This window comes from Gossypium hirsutum, chromosome D02 (assembly GCF_007990345.1).
Source record: "Gossypium hirsutum isolate 1008001.06 chromosome D02, Gossypium_hirsutum_v2.1, whole genome shotgun sequence".
Classification (NCBI taxonomy): Eukaryota; Viridiplantae; Streptophyta; class Magnoliopsida; order Malvales; family Malvaceae; genus Gossypium; species Gossypium hirsutum.
The window spans coordinates 43,785,421-43,803,205 of NC_053438.1; the positions used below are offsets into that span (position 1 = coordinate 43,785,421).

Sequence of the window (17,785 nt, forward strand, 5' to 3'; positions counted from 1 at the left end):
TAGAAAAGAATCAAGTGATTAGCAGAACGTAAAGCAAATTAAGACAAACACCTTTGCTAAGATACCGACACAAACATTAGCTACTGAATATCAAAGTTAGCAAGCTTCAGGGCTCAAACAAATTTCATTATCTTTTAATCAAATTGATCGTAATAATAAAGGAAATGATGAAATCATACCCCAAGTTTGGTTCTTGAATTAGCGGGGACAAGCTAGGGTTAGCCATCAAGTTTTGTTTTTTGCTTTTAACTAGAGAGGATTCGATTAACTGATTGCATGGCATGCATGGTTAAAAAAAAAAAATCCCTAAAGCCAAAACAGTACAAACACGTCGTCATATTTTGGAGACAAAAACTGATCTATCAAACTTGTTGTTTGCTTCGATTGTAATCCAATTTGCACAGAAGAAATCAAACAAAATTAATTGTGTCGAATTGTACACCTATCATGTTGTCTCAACTCTTTTTTATCCAAGTATCCCTCTATCTCCATTTTACGGTCTATAAAAATTAATCATTTTGAAATTTATGGTTACCTCTCCTCGGTTTTCAGGGGGGACCGGAGTAAAATTATATATTTTTATGATAGTAAAAGTGAAATTTCATCATTTTAATAGCCTATATCTTTATAATTTTTAAAGGATTAAATCAATTTTTTCTCATTCTTAGGGGCCAAAGTATAATTTTACCATATATTAATTTAAAATTTTTTAAAATTATGAAAGGACTAAAAGTAAAAATTTTCATTTTAGGGAGAGCTGGGACCCCTGCCAACCCCCTTGGCTCCACCCCTGCCTCTCCCAATAATGTTGTATTCAAGATTTAAAATACTTTACAACTCATATATATATATACGCACATACTAAAGACTAAAAAAATTAATTAAAAAAAACAAAAATATTATCAATACTTTTATAATTTTAAAAAATTAAATAGCTAAACATACAATGTTAAAATAAATCTCAAAATGGATGAGTAGATAGAGTAGAGAAATTTAAATTTCTTTAATTGGGAGTTTAATTCTTAGGGCTTATTATATTATATATATATATATATTATACTTCTTCTTCATCCACAGCGGGGTGTTATAGAATAAATAATAAAAGTAAAATTACTATATAAAGGAGAGAACTTGAAAAAACAAATAACCATATATAGAGAGTGCTCCATACACATTAAAAAAAATAGTATCTTTAATTATTTTTAGTAAAATTTAAATGTTGCAACATGTTTTAAGTTTTTATACATTCTCTTCGTATATTTGGAATTTAGTCTTCATAACTTATTTTTAAGAATTTAGTTCATTACCTTTTCAAATTTAATAATTTGGGTCTAGTTCGTAATACCATTAAAATTCTCCTGTTAAAATTATCAATGTGGTATTCTATAAAAAAAAAACCTCAATTGGTAGCAATGTGATAAAAAATGGCATTGTAATAGACTTGAATTAATAAAGAATTTGAACGGAATTAACGATTCTTAAAATTCACATTGACGTTTTAATTAAAATTAAATATTTAGACTAACAAATGATAGTACACATGTTGAGGTACCAAATTATGTAGAAAGTTAAAGTATAAAAATTAAATCTCGAATTTGAGCGTATTATAAGGATCGGAATTGAAAATTGACCATTTTCATATATAGTAAAAACATAAAAGGGATTAGATTTGAAATTTAACCTTTAAGTTTATAATGTAAAAATAAAAAAGAAAAAAAAATCATGGACACTTGAGCCCGTCATTTATACAATCTAAAAAGATAGAGGGATCTGATTTGAAATTTAACCTTTATATTAATTGTAAGAAAATGGAAGTAATGGACACTTATCACAAATGGAAGGCCTTGAATTTTTTTTACTCTTCATATCCGTTTTGGAATTCATAGCTGCCCTTTTTTTTTTATATAGTATAAATACTACTTAAGCAAAAAAAAAAAACCATATTTTATGATCTTAATTTCTTAAAATACCATTTAGTTCTTGTTATATATTTTTAAAAGGGTTAAATAGGACTTGAATTTGACAATTATTTTCATATTAGAACCTGAATTTTTTTTTTCAAGTTAAGTCTTCAACTTGGAATTATTCCCACATTGGGACTTGAACTTAACAATCGTTTGCACATTCGGACTTGAGTTTTAGGGTTTTCAATGAAAGATCAAGCACTAACTTGGAATTTTTTTTCAAACCCAAATATTGGAACAATTGCTAAGTTCAGAGCTTAATTTGGATAAAAAAGTGTTCAGGCCTCAATGTGAAAATAATTGTCAAGTTTAAAGCTTAACTTAGACTAAAAACAAATTTCAAACCCCAATATGTAAAAAATACCAAATTCAAACTCTAAAAAATAGTTTAACCCTTTTTCAAAAATGACAGTAATTGTAAAAATTATTTTTTTAAATTAATATATCGTTTAACATGGAAGGTTTGGTTAGAAAAAAAATTAAAAGCATAAAATTTAGTTATCGTCACGTGTTATATTATTATTTAATAATATATTTATATTCAAATATTATATTTATAAAAAGAATTTATATAAAAAGATAATAAAGTTTGAGAAAAGATTCAGTAGATTATTAAAATAGTGAGGTTTTTAGGTAAGGTTAAGGTTCATAAATGTTCTATAAGGTTATAGTAAAATGTTAAAAAAATAAATATTTAAAAAAAGAGACACATAACAATTTTTTAAGATTGCTTGTGAAAAAAAAAGTATATTGTCAATGTACTAAATATTAACACATAAAGTTTCAGTTGAAATGACAAAATTGAAGTTTTAGAAAATTAGTATTTTTAGATTTATTCTTTGAATTATTTTTTTAAAAAAATTTCTATAGCTTTTATATAAAATATAAAGAAATACCATTTATAGTAATATTTATTATTATTTTTAAATTTTGTTATATTAAGTTAATTTATGACATTAACTTAATAAAGGACCCAATAATAGCATATATTAAATTAATATCTTTACCACATACTCGTTTATTTTGTCTATACACAAAAGACTATAGACACATAAAAGTAAATTAGATTTATGGTATATCAGATTATTTATTAAAAATTCGTATAAAAATTAAATGATGTATTGGTGGTAATGGTAAAATTTAAGATTTGATGTGCTTGATACTCTTGGTTCAAATCTTAGGATAAATTTTTATTCATTTATAAAAAAAAAAAGACACAAACACTAATATGATAAAAGAACTTTTAAAAAACAATTAACAATTTTTCAAATGAATTGAGATCCAATTAATGAATGGTATATCATATATATAGTATGGATAATGTTTTATTACCAACCTCATGTTAGGTCCAATGATAACAAATTTAGTACCTCTTAAACAAAGTTTTGGGTTGGAGTATTGTGGATTAAAAAAGGTTAAAATATATCATAGGTTTTTGTATTTTTTATAGATTTAAAATTTAGTTCTTGTATTTTTATTTGTAAGAATTTGGTCTTTTTATTACCTATATTTTAAAATTTAAGTTTAATTGTTAATATTGTTAAATATTTTTTTTGTTAAATTTGTTCGTGTAATATTTTGGAAAAAAAACAAAACTCCATTAATTGTAATATAGTTAAAAAATGACATTATAAATGAATCTAAATTTAACAGTTAATAGTTAAAATTGTATTTGGAAATCCAAAAAGTAAAACGAGTAAATTCTTTAAAATAAAAATATAAAGATTAAATTCTAAAATTATGAAAAATATAAAGAATTATTACGTATTTTAACTTTAAAACTTTCCTACTTGATAAGGAGTTTGATTTAGCTGAAAATGATAACGGGGTGTTTAAGACAGAAAACTAATTGTTCCTTAACCATATTCTTTGTAGGCTAGTGATGAACCCTGGTAAATGCTCGTGCAACAGGCCATATTCCTTTATCTCGCTGTGCCCTGACCCGTCAACAATGACCCTATATAAATTAACGGCTGCAAATGCATATCAAATGAATTGAAAGCCGTCGCAGTAGGCTTAAACTCTCTTTTTCTTATTTAAAAAATAAATAAGTATGCCGAATAGCTCAAATATAAACACTAAAATCAACCTACATAATATAAAAAAGAAGTTCCCAAATTGAAAAACAAGTATGACGAATTCACGGGTTCAAACTCGGAACCTATCGCAAAAATACTACTGATAATGTTATAGGATCCAAACAGAATTTGGTGTGCGGCAAATCACGTGTCAGCGACTGTCATCAGCCTTTGAGGCTGACCTTTCGGGGTCCAGTTCTCAAATCTAACATTACATAGCCTTCATTTATGCTTTGAAACTTTGCCAATTCCCATATTCATGAGAAGCGTCACCATCGGTAAACCAATATTTTCTTCTAATACACCAATATAATATTTGCTTTTAATTGCAGCTGTAAATCAACTCAAAAAATTTAAGACCAAAATTTCACAACTCTCAACTCTTTTTTCTTTTTTTTTCTTTAATATTTTATTTTATAAAATAGATAATGATAGACTTGAATGATATACAGAGTCTGTTGATGACAAGAATCATAAAACATGCATGGTACTCCATGTTTAACCCTTTTCCTATCTCTTCTGCATTACTACCGGAAATCCTAAGATATGGAAAAGGTGTGTAGTACTCAATATAGTAAAACCAAAGGTGAATGAAAATGGGTGATTATTGCATAAGTAAACTCCTTATAATGGCTGCTTGGTCGCTATCGCTGTCTGTGGAAGCTAATAGCTGGGATAACCGGTCGCTTAGGTCCTCCACTTCTCTATGTAAGCTTCTGATATAGTTGCAAGTCTCCTGTAACACCTTGGAAGTTGATACCTGAAGAGATATTAGAGAGAAAAATATATTATGGATCTTTTCTTTTTCTATTGAAGTTGGAATATAAAATTAAATTAAGTTTTGATGATATAATATTTGAGCGTGATGTGTAAACTAAACATGAGGTGCTAAAAATGAGGAACAGATGGAGTCCCACACCTTCAACTTGTTGCTAGAAGGCACCACATCAAAATAAATGAGGCGCGCTCTGATTATGACTTATCTACGAAAGTGAACGGAGTCCTCACAAAAGAAAGGGTGTTTTGTTTTTTTTTTTATTTAGAAAAAAGTAGAAAGAGTGGTGTGGTAGTTGGTATACCTTGTCGAATCGCCTTCGACGAAGTTCAGGGATAAGGTGTTGCAGCTTGGAAACAAGATCGGTGATCTGATCGTCAGTGATACTAGAAACACTTGACTGCTTGGAACGTGATCTTCTGCCTGACATTGTGTTTTAAAATAACTTCTACTATATTATTTTTGTCAAGAAACTAAATGAATGAAGGCTTAAGGAAAGTGAGGATATCTGAAACTCTTGATTAAATTGACAAATGGGATGTGGATTTGTCACCGAAGAAAACCTAAGAAAAATGGGAATACGATAATATATGTATAAAGGACCTGGAAATTTAAGCTGAGAAAAGAGCAAAGAGATGAGTTAACCAAGAACAAAGAGAAGAGAGGTTATGATGCTTTGCTTTGAAGACAGAAGTGGGATATGCTGCTTTTTATATAGGGTTCGAGTCTACTCCCAAATCTTAATTTTTATTTATTTTTATATATAAAAAAAGGGCGCTCATTCTCGTGTGCATGCACCGAAGAAGAGGAAACAAATTTTAAGAATTCATTTGAATCAAGAAAAGGAAAGATTATTATTGGAATTTTATCTACCATATAATAAAATGATATATTATGATTGAATAAAAAATAAATAATTTATAAATAAATATAAATAACTTTGAACATAATTAAACAATAATTAACCATAAATAATTATTAAAATCTTAAACTGAACATAAAAAGAAATGGACGGCACAACGTGTATCCTCTGTCTCCCAGTTTAAAAGACCAAGTTCTCCTATTTTAATGTAACTAGAGAAAGCAACGAAGAAGGCGAAGAATAAAGACATGGTCGTTTTGGAAATAGAGGCGAGTGAAGAAGATGAGAATAGAGCATCATTCGGAGACATCCTTTTGGATACTAAGGAGAAGAAGGGTGGTGTGGGTTTCAGTTTTGGCTATAAGGAATTTGTGCTAAATGATGATGATGCCATGATTTCTCGAGAAGGACTGTAAATGTAATAACCTGTTTTTCAGTGGTGTCAGAAATAATAGTTTCGGAATTCCATTTCCGACGAGTGAGTTCGTAAAAATTATTATTTAATATTTACGAGGTTGGTATAAAGTTTAATTAAAGTTTGATCCTTTCATTTTTTCGATTGGAGAGTTAATTAAGGTACAATAACTAATTTGTAAACTGAAATTGTTATTTTAGTAAAAAAGAACTAAAGTGTAAATATTTCAAAATTAGAATGAAATTTCTGTAAATATAGGTATTAGAGGGTTGTAGAGGGATGAGATTGGAATCGGATCGAAAATTGGAGCTTAAATGTGAAACATATGATTGTTTAGGTTTTAGGGATTAAATTGAATAAAATATGAAACTTTAGTGAATTTGTGAAAAGTGAAATTAAAATGTCATATACTTAGAATAAGATGTTATAAGCTAATTGAAACTGATAATTTGAATTGAATTAATGTATAGATTAAGATTTGGACCAACTAGTAGATAATCGAGAAAAAGAAAAAATTACGGATTAGTCCCCAACATTGTACTTATTGTCGTTTTGGTTTGGTAAGTTCATATGGTGTAGTTATGTTTGTAAATATATTGGATGTGTTTAAATTATGAAATTATATCTTGTGATTGCATTTTGAATTGGTTACAAAATGGTGCAAAAAGGCGAGAAATGGATTGAATTGTAAAGAAATGAACAAATGCGTTAAATGTGCCCGGATGAATGTATGAAAGGATAGGATACAATCGGCATGCCAATAGGTTTATTTGCATGTTGTACGGGATATGGTATGAGATGTTACTGATGTACCGAGAATTCACTATTTAAACCGGAATCCAGTATTTGTTGCGGATTACCGAGTTTTATCTCTATAGAGACCATTATTATTGACTGTCTCTACTTAGACCTTGGTGTGTTCTGGAGGGATGTAATGTCTTATGACATCTGATGCCTATGGGTATAGCACTTCGGTGCTCAGGTGTGTATTGCAGTTATCGCTTAGACGAGGAATCTAGTGAGTTTTTGTAGTTACCCGTGTATCTGTATCTGTTTATTATAGTTCATTGGGCTAAACAATTAGTGTAAAATGAAAAATATCTTATTGATTATATGTATTGTATTTATAAATGGTTATATGTTTGGAATGATGAAATGGCGTATATGTTCGATGATTCTGATAGAATGACACTGAATGGAAATGTATTGTACATATCGAAATGTTGTAGGATTTGTAACTTATAAACTCACCTTACTAATGTGAAATGTGATGACAGGAAAGCTGTATAGTTAGCTAATTCATTATGTTAGTTGTGAATTAAGGTGAGTTTACTGTTTTAACTCATATGAACTTACTAAGCATACATAATGCTTACTCTGTTGTGTTTTCTTTGCTTGTAGTTATCTTTTGTGGAATGAGACAATCGGATCACTTCGAAGCTCACACTATCAAGTTTTCGATTTGGTAGTCTTTCAATTGTCCTAGCCTCGGTTATATGGCATGTATATAGGAGATGTTTTGCATATTTACTTATGACCGCCTCCAGACGTGCTAATGCCCATAGTGTGAATACTGCAATAAAATATAGAATTATGAGGCGGTATCCGCAAGTATACAGGTCTAGTTGTAGTATAGTTTTACAACGAAGTGGGTGAGTACTCCGAGAATCGTACCCAAGGGAGGCAAGCGCTAGATCAATGTTAACCTAAGCAATAAAAGATCTAATTAGTACTTTAGATTTAGTTATAGTACAAAGAATGTAAAATAAAGGATTTTTATAATGATAAAAATAAAACAACATAAAAAAATAAAATTCAAGAGATTAAAAAGGAAGAATAAATCAAATCTGATAATGAGTGATTAGCTCACTTCGGTAATCTCTATCACTTGTCATTTCGGGTTTCTCGTTAATCAACTAGTCGCTACCCTAGTAGGATATTCTGATTTTCTACTAACATAACGAGCCAGCAAGAACTACTTATCTTTTGACCTCACAGTCTAGACTGGTTTGGGGTTAAGGTGTTCACGAATGGGCAATATTAATTTTGGGTTAATTCTCACCTTGATGACTTTCTGGGATTGTCAAACTTAGGGTTTATTTCACGTTCTCCCTTTTCCAAACAGCTGATCCGTTGAGTCACCCTACAAAACAGTTGATAAATCATACCTCCACTCATTAATCCCCATAGAAGGATTAGTTACTCATGGCATTCATAAAAAAATTACAATTAATGTAAAAAGAAAGCATACTAATTAAATCAAGAAGATGAAGTAAACGAAAGAGCCTGATTGTATTGATATTAAGCATAAATCCACAAAGTTGAATGATTTCACAATTCAGATCACTTGAAAGAAAACAATGAACAAATAAACTAAACTATAAAAACCTAAGAAAGAAAATGAAACTAAATATAAAAGAAGAAACTAGATTAATTCAAAGGTGTCTTTAACATGTGCCGAAAGAGCCTATTTATAGCCTTCAGGTGTATGTTGTCCTTAACCCTAGGTTAATTGATGTTCCCGAGCTTAAAGTTCGATTGTGCGGACCAAAACGCCCCTTCTTCATGTTTAATTTTTGTCTCAAAGTCGATGTCGCTACACACCAGGACCTGTGTCGCGACATAGCAACTAGTATGCTCCTCTATAGCAATCTTCAGGGGTATGTCGTGACACCTTCAGTCTATGTCGGGACATTGAAGGCAAACTTGAGTTTTTTTCCCTATGTTGCGACATCAGTCCTTCCGTGTTGCGACATAGCGTCCAATATCGTCCTAAAATGCCTTCTAATGGTCTCTTGCACACTTACAAAGTATGTTAGCTCTCCCTTAGGCCTCATTTGGCCCTTAAGGTTAATAAAAGACTCAATTTGCACATTTTATTGAATGTAAGTAAAACTAAAGAAACCTAACTAAAATGTAATGGAAATGCTTGTATTCAAGCTCCTTAAATGTGAAAACTAGTTTAATCTGCTACACCAAATTTTGGCAGATGAAACTCCCCCACACTTAAGTTATTGCTTGTCCTCAAGCAACACAGGCAAAGATGACAAATAAACATGACAACCCTTGAGCTAGTATGATACAAGTATTGACTTCAGAGCGTATGACTTAGGCATTTCATGCTTACTAACAATTCCAACATGATGAATAGTTGACTTATAATGAATAGTTGACTTACGACCTTTACTTTCAAGCATCTAAGTTGAGTATGTTACAAATTATACAAGTATTAAGGGTCTCACCTCTAAGAATCCATCTACAAATCATACAAGTACTTTGATTATCCGAGCAGAATACAAGTAGTCATTTATGCACATACCTAGTATGATGCCCATTAATGTATAAGGATATTTAGGTCACATAGGACTTTTTGGCTTGTAACGTTCTGAAGCTTAGGACAAGTATGGAATTCAAAATCAGTAAGCATTAAAAAGGTTACAAATACGAAAATAGTTTGACACATCGTATTGATCCCTATTCATCCCCCTTAGTAACCCTTACCCACTCACCGTCTTATTTCTCCTTCTCTCACCTTCATTGTCACTCCATATAGGAAATCATAGCATGACATAGTAACTACGCTTAGCCTACGAGTTTCAGCACACTAATGAACGAGTTTTTTTATTGTTGTGACTTTGTCACTGTTCTTTTTCAAATTCTTTTCACTAAGAATGGTTTTTTTTTTAAATTTTCAGCTACTTTTTCTACTCGTATGGATTTTCTTTTTGGATTTTCCTTTTTGTTTTGTACTTTCAGGCTAACCTATAATTCCCATATCACATTAGTCTTTCAGTTTTTACTCTATTTTTAAAAACTCTTCCATGATGTATCTACTTAACCCTCAATACGTATGGCCAGATGTCTATAATCATGCAGTACAGGACCAAATAGCAAGGGCAAATATAAACTGACATTTTCAGGCTTGGGGTTTGTAATATGGTTCATTAACAAGTGTCAACAGCCTCAAAAATCGGTACTAAAGATGAAATATAATTAGGATAGCTTTTTGGCTCTGGATGTGTTCCAAACAATGCCTTAAGTCATCCCTAAATATCTCAACTTGCACAAATTTAATCAACCAAACAAATATAAATTCAACTATTTATTATTCATACTAGCATGCTCGTTTCCTTGTATTTTCTATATCACTTGGTACAGTTGATTGCTTAATACCTACTTATAGTGTAACATATATAACTTAGTAGCCTAATAACCAAAAGTTTAAAATCACCTATCATCATGCCAAATTTATTCATAAGCACAAGCAACCTATGTGCATGCTCCGAACCAACCACTTGTGTTTCTACAAGCTTAAGCACACAAAATACCCAAAAAACAAAAAATCATAGAAAATGTAAAAATTTGAAGCAAATTTTCTATGTTAGCCCCACACTTTAGTTGACACATTGTCCTCAATGTGTAGCCCAAAAATAGATAAGGAAGGAAGTTACCTGATTGATCGTTTCACTCCAATTGCTAATGATGGGTGCTTCCTCTTTTGATCATGTTAGCTTGAATTGTTTGAGTCTCCTTCGTGTTGGGTTTCTACATAAAAAATTTAACAATGTGCAACAAAACAAAATTTTTACTTATTAATCCTACTCCTACAAAGTCTAAATTAAAATCATCTAATAATTAATAGAAGTCTTTATAAAATTAAAGTAGTGCAATCGTCCTCATCATCCATCTCCTCACTCCCATCATTCTCTTCGTCTTCTCCTTCCTCCTCGCTTTCATGCACTTCTTCTTTTTGTTCCGCATTCATTGGCCTGAACATGTTAGGTGTGTAATTGGGGACCCAGATGTTATTTTTCCTTAAAAATTGTTGGAATATTGGTCCTAACTCTTGCATCCACTGTATCATCCAATCAAGCTTTGGATGACTACTTTCATTGACGTCTTTTTGAGCTTATGTCAACCTTTACGATGGAGTCAGTGTAGCTGTCGCTTCTTATTGTTGTTTGTTCCAATCCTTTATTTGTTTGGCTTACAATTCTGTATACTATTGGAACAAGGTGTCGCCAATAACACTTTTGGACAGTTTTAGCGACTGCTCAGTGGATGTGATAGGTACACCCGCCTTTTTGCATAATGCTATCACTAGGTGGGGAAAGAAGACTTCCACCTTCTGGCTACCAATGCATCTTTTCATGTTCTAATGAATTCATTTACCAATATATACTTGCTTTTTCTGCAAAATAGCATAGAGTAATACTGCTCTAAAAGTATTAACGTTAGAAATATTTAAATTAGGTACGATTCTTGTGCATACAAATTGGATCCACATTTTAGCCTCAGGGAATATGATTGCTTAATGAAAGGATACTGGGATATTAGTACTTGTGCAATATTTCCATTCACCTCTACCTTCAGTCAAGAAATTTATAATACTGTCCATATCTATATCTCGGAAATATTCCATATCGATTTCATCAATAAAATCATTCTCATAATATGAAGCATTATAAAAATCACAAATGACTCAAGGGGTTACTCGCATTTCCTTCTCACGCACAAGTACCATATCCCACATACGACCTTCAGCATTTCTAAACTTATGGTCCCATAAAGACACATAAAACTCTTGAACAATAGGAACCACAACATTCTCTTTCAGGATCGTCTAAAAGCGTTCCCACCTATAATTTCTAACTAATTACACATAACCATTAACAGATCGAATCCCCTTTTTTGGATAAAGGTTTTTCCTCGAAGTTCCGTAAAATATTTTCCAATATTCGGATTTGCAAAATTAGGGGGTTTGGATCCGTCAATAGTTTAGACTCATTGGTTCTTCTAACTTTTCTAGGAGGCATGATATTCTAATATAATACTAAGCAATCAATTCAATGGGATAGTAAAGAGTTGAATTTAGGAACCCTTAACCTTTAATCAAAGTTCGTTTGAATCCCTTACTTTTTCGTAATGATTCTGCTCCTTGCTGCTCCAAATATGGTTGAAAAGTTTGTGAAAAATAAATAGAATGTGTAAGAATTTTGGGGAGGGGTTAGGGTTTAAGAGATTTTATGGAATTTGATAGAGTTTGGGAAATTAGGGGTTAAGAGGTGTTTTAATTAGAAGTAAGTATGGTTTTAGGTTAGAAAATCGGGTTTTAAAGGGTTAAAAATCAGGTTAAATGAAGATTATTCTGTTGGGTTGCGCGACTGGGTCAGGTCGACCCTGCAGAAAATTGTAATGATGTCGCGACACAGGGGTTCTGTGTCACGACATCCTTAAAAGATTATTGTTGTCGCGACACTAGGTTTGATGTCATGACAGACCCTACAGTTTAGAGGCCTGGAGGAAATTGTCTGCTATGTTGCGACTCCCTAAGTCGATGTCGCGACACTGACTCTGTTTCGGCTAAAAACTTCCAGCTTTAAGGATGTTTTGGTTTAGAGATGAACCTACACCGAATAAAAGTCAAAATCTAAACTAGGTGATTAGTTTCATATACAATAATTTAAAGAAGTTAAACAACAATTCAACTAATTTTTAAGTTTTATTGTCGGATTCATCCGACAGTGTGACTAATTCACCAATGGAGGATTTCCCTGTTCTATCGGTATTGATCCATCTTCCATCGTGCCATTCCGCATGTGCCCATTTGTCCCTTTCCTTAAAATTTTTTATTCTTTCTGCATGCATAAAAGGAGCTGTGTCCCTTGACTCGGGGGCATTAGAGATAAATATTTTTTTACATTGTTCCCCTAACTTCCTATTATTTTCATCACTTGATTGATAGCCACATTTAAAAGTTTCATTCTCACCATTAATTTTCATACTTAATTCATTCATTTCTAAATCAATGGTGGATCTCGAAGTGGCTAACAAAGGTCTTTCTAATAAGATCTGTATATCACGATCTTTTTCAAAGTTAAGTACCACAAAATCTGCAGTGATAATAAAACTTTGCACATTGAATAACACATCTTCCAATACTCCTTTTGGACGTATCGAAGACCTGTCAGCTAACTATAACATCATTTAAGTAGTTTTTAGATCCCCTAACCCGAGTTTTTCAAAAATCGATAGAGACATTAATAATACTAGCTCCTAGATCGCATAGAGCTTTATTAAAGTGAATACTTCCTATCTCTATAGGAATAGTAAAACTCCCCATGTCTTTCAATTTTCGAGGTACCTGTCTTGAAATAATCACGCTACATGAAGCATTTAAAGAAGCTTGCTCTCCTACTTAATTTTCTTACGCCTAGCCATCATTTTCTTTAAAAAATTGGCGTACTTTATAACTTTTTCAATTAACTCAATTAAAGGTAGGTTAACATTCAATGTTATAAACATGTTTAGGAAACTTACAAATTCATCCTCATCCCATCTTTGCTTTTCTTCTAGTCTCGAAGGAAATGAGATTTTTGTCCCGGTAGAATCTTTAGTTAATTCTTTCTTTGTCTTTGTTGCCGGTGTGATTACCTCTTCTGATTCTGGCTCATTTTCTACTTCTAGGGATACCTCTTGAGGACTATCATTATTCTCCACGATTATCTTCAGAGTAGTGGTTTCTGGGCTACTCAATACTTTGCCCGAGTAAAGTGTAATTACTTTCACATGCTCCTTACCTTCTCTCCGTGGATTATCTTTTGTGTTGCTGGGAATACCTGTGCCAATTTTTCTTTTGATGTCACCCATCATGCTTATCAATTGGCTCATTTGATCCTCAAGTTTAGTCAATGTTGTTCTTGAATTGATGCACTCAGACTGCACCTGTTTGACATCAGTTCTCATTGACAACAATTCTCCCTCAATTATGTCCAACTGTTGACCACATGCAGTATGGTCATTTGGGTTGACCTTGTCTTTGGGTTTCTGCAAATAAGGAGGTTGGGAATTAGTGTTTTTAACTTGATTTAAATTATTACCTACTCCTTGGTTTCCTCCCCATCTTAGATTTGGATGATCTCTCTAGTCGAGATTATATGTATTCAAATAAGGGTTTCCACCTTATTTCCAATGTAATTCACATCCTCAGTCAGATTGTTGATAAAGTGGAAAAGCGGTTTATATCTTCCATGCATAGACAGTGTAGAAGCCGATTCGATACAGTTGAGTCTATCCATTAACTGTTGATACTTATAATTCTCTTGGATAACTTTTACTATAACGAGTTTTTGGCCATATATGAATCGTACAATTGGCCACTGGCAAGAGTTTAGTTGTAATACCCCGAAAATTACTACAGTAAGAAAGTAAGATAATATCCTTGATATAGTAAAATAAGGAAATAAAGTGATAAAAAGGGTAATATTGAGTTATGTCAACATTGGGAAGTATATTATGACATATTAATTTAAGAAAGGATTAAATTGCAAAAGTGAGAAAAGTTTTGTTGCCCAAGAGTAAATACTCAAAATTTGAGGGGTTAAAGTGTAAATACAAAAAATTTGAAGGATGAATATTGTAAATATTTTAAGAGTGGAATAATCTAGAAACTGAGGAAAATGGATGAATTAGGACCAAATTGAAAAGGTGAAGAATTTTGAGGGATTAAATTGCAATTTTACCAAATTAAGTGATGACTCAAGGATGGAATTTCAAAAGATTATAAAGGGCAAAATGGTCAAATAGAGAGAGAGAGAATTCTAGAAGGTAATGATGATGTTTGTGATTTTTTTAATTAGTTAAATAGATAAACGTTATTTAATTAATATTTTATTAAGATTTTTAGTATTATTTTATTATTAAATGATTAATATAAAATAGGGGAAATATGATGAAAAAAATTATCATCTTTCCCATGCAACCAACGTGAGAAGAGAGGAAAAGAAAAAAATTTCCTTTCTTTACAATTTGGTCCTCCCACCAAAAAATTCACCATTTTCACTTAGAAATCAAAGAAATTTCCATAGCCACCAAGAGAGAAAATTGATACGGAGACAATGGGAAGCTAGAATATCAAGTTAGATTCAAGAAATAGAAGCTAGAGGAGAGAGAAAATTAAGTTAAAGATTGAAATCAATAGCACAAGGTAAGAACATCAAGATTTCAATATATTTTTAAGTTTGATATTATTGAAAAAGCATGGAAATAATGCTATAGTAGAGTTTTCTTATATAAGGTCTTAAATTCTTGATATATTAGTGAAGATAAATAAGTGAAAGTGATGGGAAATATTATAGAGAAAGGGAATAAGGGAGTTATACACCTAGTAATCAACATTTTGTACTAAAACAGTTTTGGACAGCAGTAGTAGGTTAACTTTGAAAAATCACCATAAATTGTGGAAATAGAATAAGAGTATGAATAAAATATGGAACTAAATCTTATTAAGTATGATTTTTCATAGAAGAAACAATGTAAGTAATGGAATTGTAAAACATGAGATATAATAAATTTTGTGAGACAATGTTAGAATGAATTTGGGTTCCCCTGTTTGGAAAATGATAAAAAATTGAATAAAAATAATTATAGGCTTAAATTTATATGTTTAGAATCCTTAATGAGTCTATTTTCATAAGAAACAAATAGAAACATCATCCAAATTCTGTACAAGGAGATAATTAATTTTTAGTGAAGAAGGGTCGAAACTGTCAGACAACAGAATAAGGATGACTTTAAAGAATAAACTGTACTTATTGGCTGAACCAAAAATTATAAAAATTTTATGGTAAGAAGATATATGAGTCTAGCTTCATAGAAAATTTTTGGATCTCAATTTGGAGTTCTTTAGCTTAAGATATAATTAATTTAGTGACTATGACTCAAGTCAACAGCTTGTTATGAGTAAATAAGTGAATAGTGGTATCATGTATATATCAAGGATGTGGAATGGAGTGGACGAGGAGGAAAATATATGTGAATATTCAGATAATATGATTTTATTTTTAATAATAGCTAATTTACATGTTTTAGGTTTAATGACTAAATTGAATAAAAGTAATATTTTAAGGGTAAATTGGTAAAGATGTCAAAAAGTGACCAAATTGCATGAAATGAATTGTTTTATTATTTAAATTAATAAATTGAATGAAATATTAATTTATATCAAGTTGGGTGAAAATTCGAGGAAAATAGAAAATCACCAAAATGTCCCTGAATTTTGGTATTTCTGCAATTTAGCCTGGTAAGTTCGTGTAACTTGAATTATATTCTTAGATGATTAAAATATATATATTTGATTGAGAATTGATTTGAATTGTGAACATGAGAAATTGTGAATTGAATGAAACGAAAATGAAGCTTTGAATTACATGAGTAAATATCGGGTCTTGTAGGCCCTGTTTGTTATTAATATAATATTTCGAGGATATGTTGTAAAAAAATTATAAAAGTACGTTAATAATTTAAAAGTTTTAATTCGGATGAAATTTTGTAACTCAGTTTAATACGTATGCAAATGTATGTCTTCTAGTAATGTCTCGTACCCTATTCCGGCGTCGAATATGGGAAAGAGGTTTTACAATGCGACATCGCTAGATTTGGTCATAACGTTTAGACCAGGTTTGGGGTGTTACATTAGCGCCATATTCTCGATGATCTCATACGCATCCTCATACGTTCTATTCATAAGGGCTCCTCTTGCTGCTCCATCTAATTGGGATCGTGCATTTGCATCCAACCCACTATAAAACATCTGCAGTCGCATACATTCAGGAAATCTGTGGTGTGAACATTTTTAAATCAACATTTTCAACCGTTCCTATGCCTCATAAATCTTTCTCCCTCCATCAGTCTAAAAATGAAAATCTCTCTTCTTAGTTGTACTACTTTGCTGATTGGGAAAAAACTCTATAAGAACTTTCCAACGAGTTCATCCCATGCATTGATAGACCCTGGTGTCTACGAGTCTAACCAAGAAAAGACATTATCAATCAAGGAGAAGGGGAACAATTGAAGATGAATAGCGTCATCAGTGACCCAGCTATACTTAAAAGTATCAAAAAGTTGAAGGAATCATTTTAAATGTTAATTAGGATCCTCTATCATGGTAAAGAATTGCAGATTGTTCTGGATCATTTGAATCATAGTCGGTTTTATCTCGAAATTATTAGTTGTAATTGCAAGCATTGCTATACTTTCTTGGACCATATCCATACTTGGTAAGGCATAATCCCTTAAAGTTCTTTTGTTCCGAGCCATCTGAATGGTTACAGGAAGTTGTGGTGTTGGCAGGTTTCCTAGGGCATTATCGTTAGCATCGTTAAATAGTGGATTTTCATGTGGTATGTTACCTACAACTGGTGGTGCTAGATCTTGCATTTGCTACTGCTATTGCTATTATTGTCGATGATTTCTTTGGATTATTCTCTCTGGATCTGTGGTTGCTACAATAGGTGTGCCCCTACTACGAGTCATACACTAACCCAGAAAGAAAATATTAGCAACAATAAATGAAATAAAGCAAAATCGTATCTATAACTGAGAAATTTCCTAGTTATTTTTTTACTGTAACACCCTTAACCCGTAACCGTCACCGGAATAGGTTAAGAGGCATTACCGGACTTACAACTCATTTCAGAATAGTAATTCATCAACATTTAACTAATATTATATCATTTCAATAATTATCAATCATTCATATTCATAACATGCATAAATCAAGCATTTCTGAAATATAAAACGTCATACACATCACATACTATATACCATACCAATTTGCCACATTCATAAAGCATTTTCAAATCACTTATTCATCTCATAATAGTAAGGGTATATGCATTAAGACTTTCATTC

General features: G+C 31.5%; 1 protein-coding gene and 1 non-coding gene across 2 annotated transcripts; one reads left to right on the top strand and one right to left on the bottom strand.

Moving 5' to 3' along the window:
* Positions 1–4,407: 4,407 nt before the first annotated feature.
* LOC107908464 (transcription factor PRE6) lies at positions 4,408–5,654 on the bottom strand. Its single transcript, XM_016835637.2, has 2 exons — positions 5,122–5,654; positions 4,408–4,802 (listed from the first exon to the last, which is right to left on the bottom strand). Exons 1-2 carry the CDS (start codon positions 5,245–5,247, stop codon positions 4,647–4,649), a joined length of 282 nt encoding a protein of 93 aa, XP_016691126.1. The 5' UTR covers positions 5,248–5,654; the 3' UTR covers positions 4,408–4,646.
* An 11,053-nt stretch (positions 5,655–16,707) lies between these two features.
* On the top strand, positions 16,708–16,813 carry LOC121215149 (small nucleolar RNA R71). Its single transcript, XR_005910878.1, has one exon. It is a non-coding gene; the product is annotated as a small nucleolar RNA R71 (small nucleolar RNA).
* The last annotated feature ends 972 nt before the right edge of the window (positions 16,814–17,785 follow it).

What these genes read in the sequence shown, in the direction of transcription:
- LOC107908464 (XM_016835637.2), bottom strand. Translation starts at nt 5,247, where the DNA reads ATGTCAGGCAGAAGATCACGTTCCAAGCAGTCAAGTGTTTCTAGTATC. An exon ending in GTCGAAGGCGATTCGACAAG is followed by an intron (nt 4,803 to 5,121) that starts GTATACCAACTA and finishes ATATCTCTTCAG; the next exon opens with GTATCAACTTCCAAGGTGTT.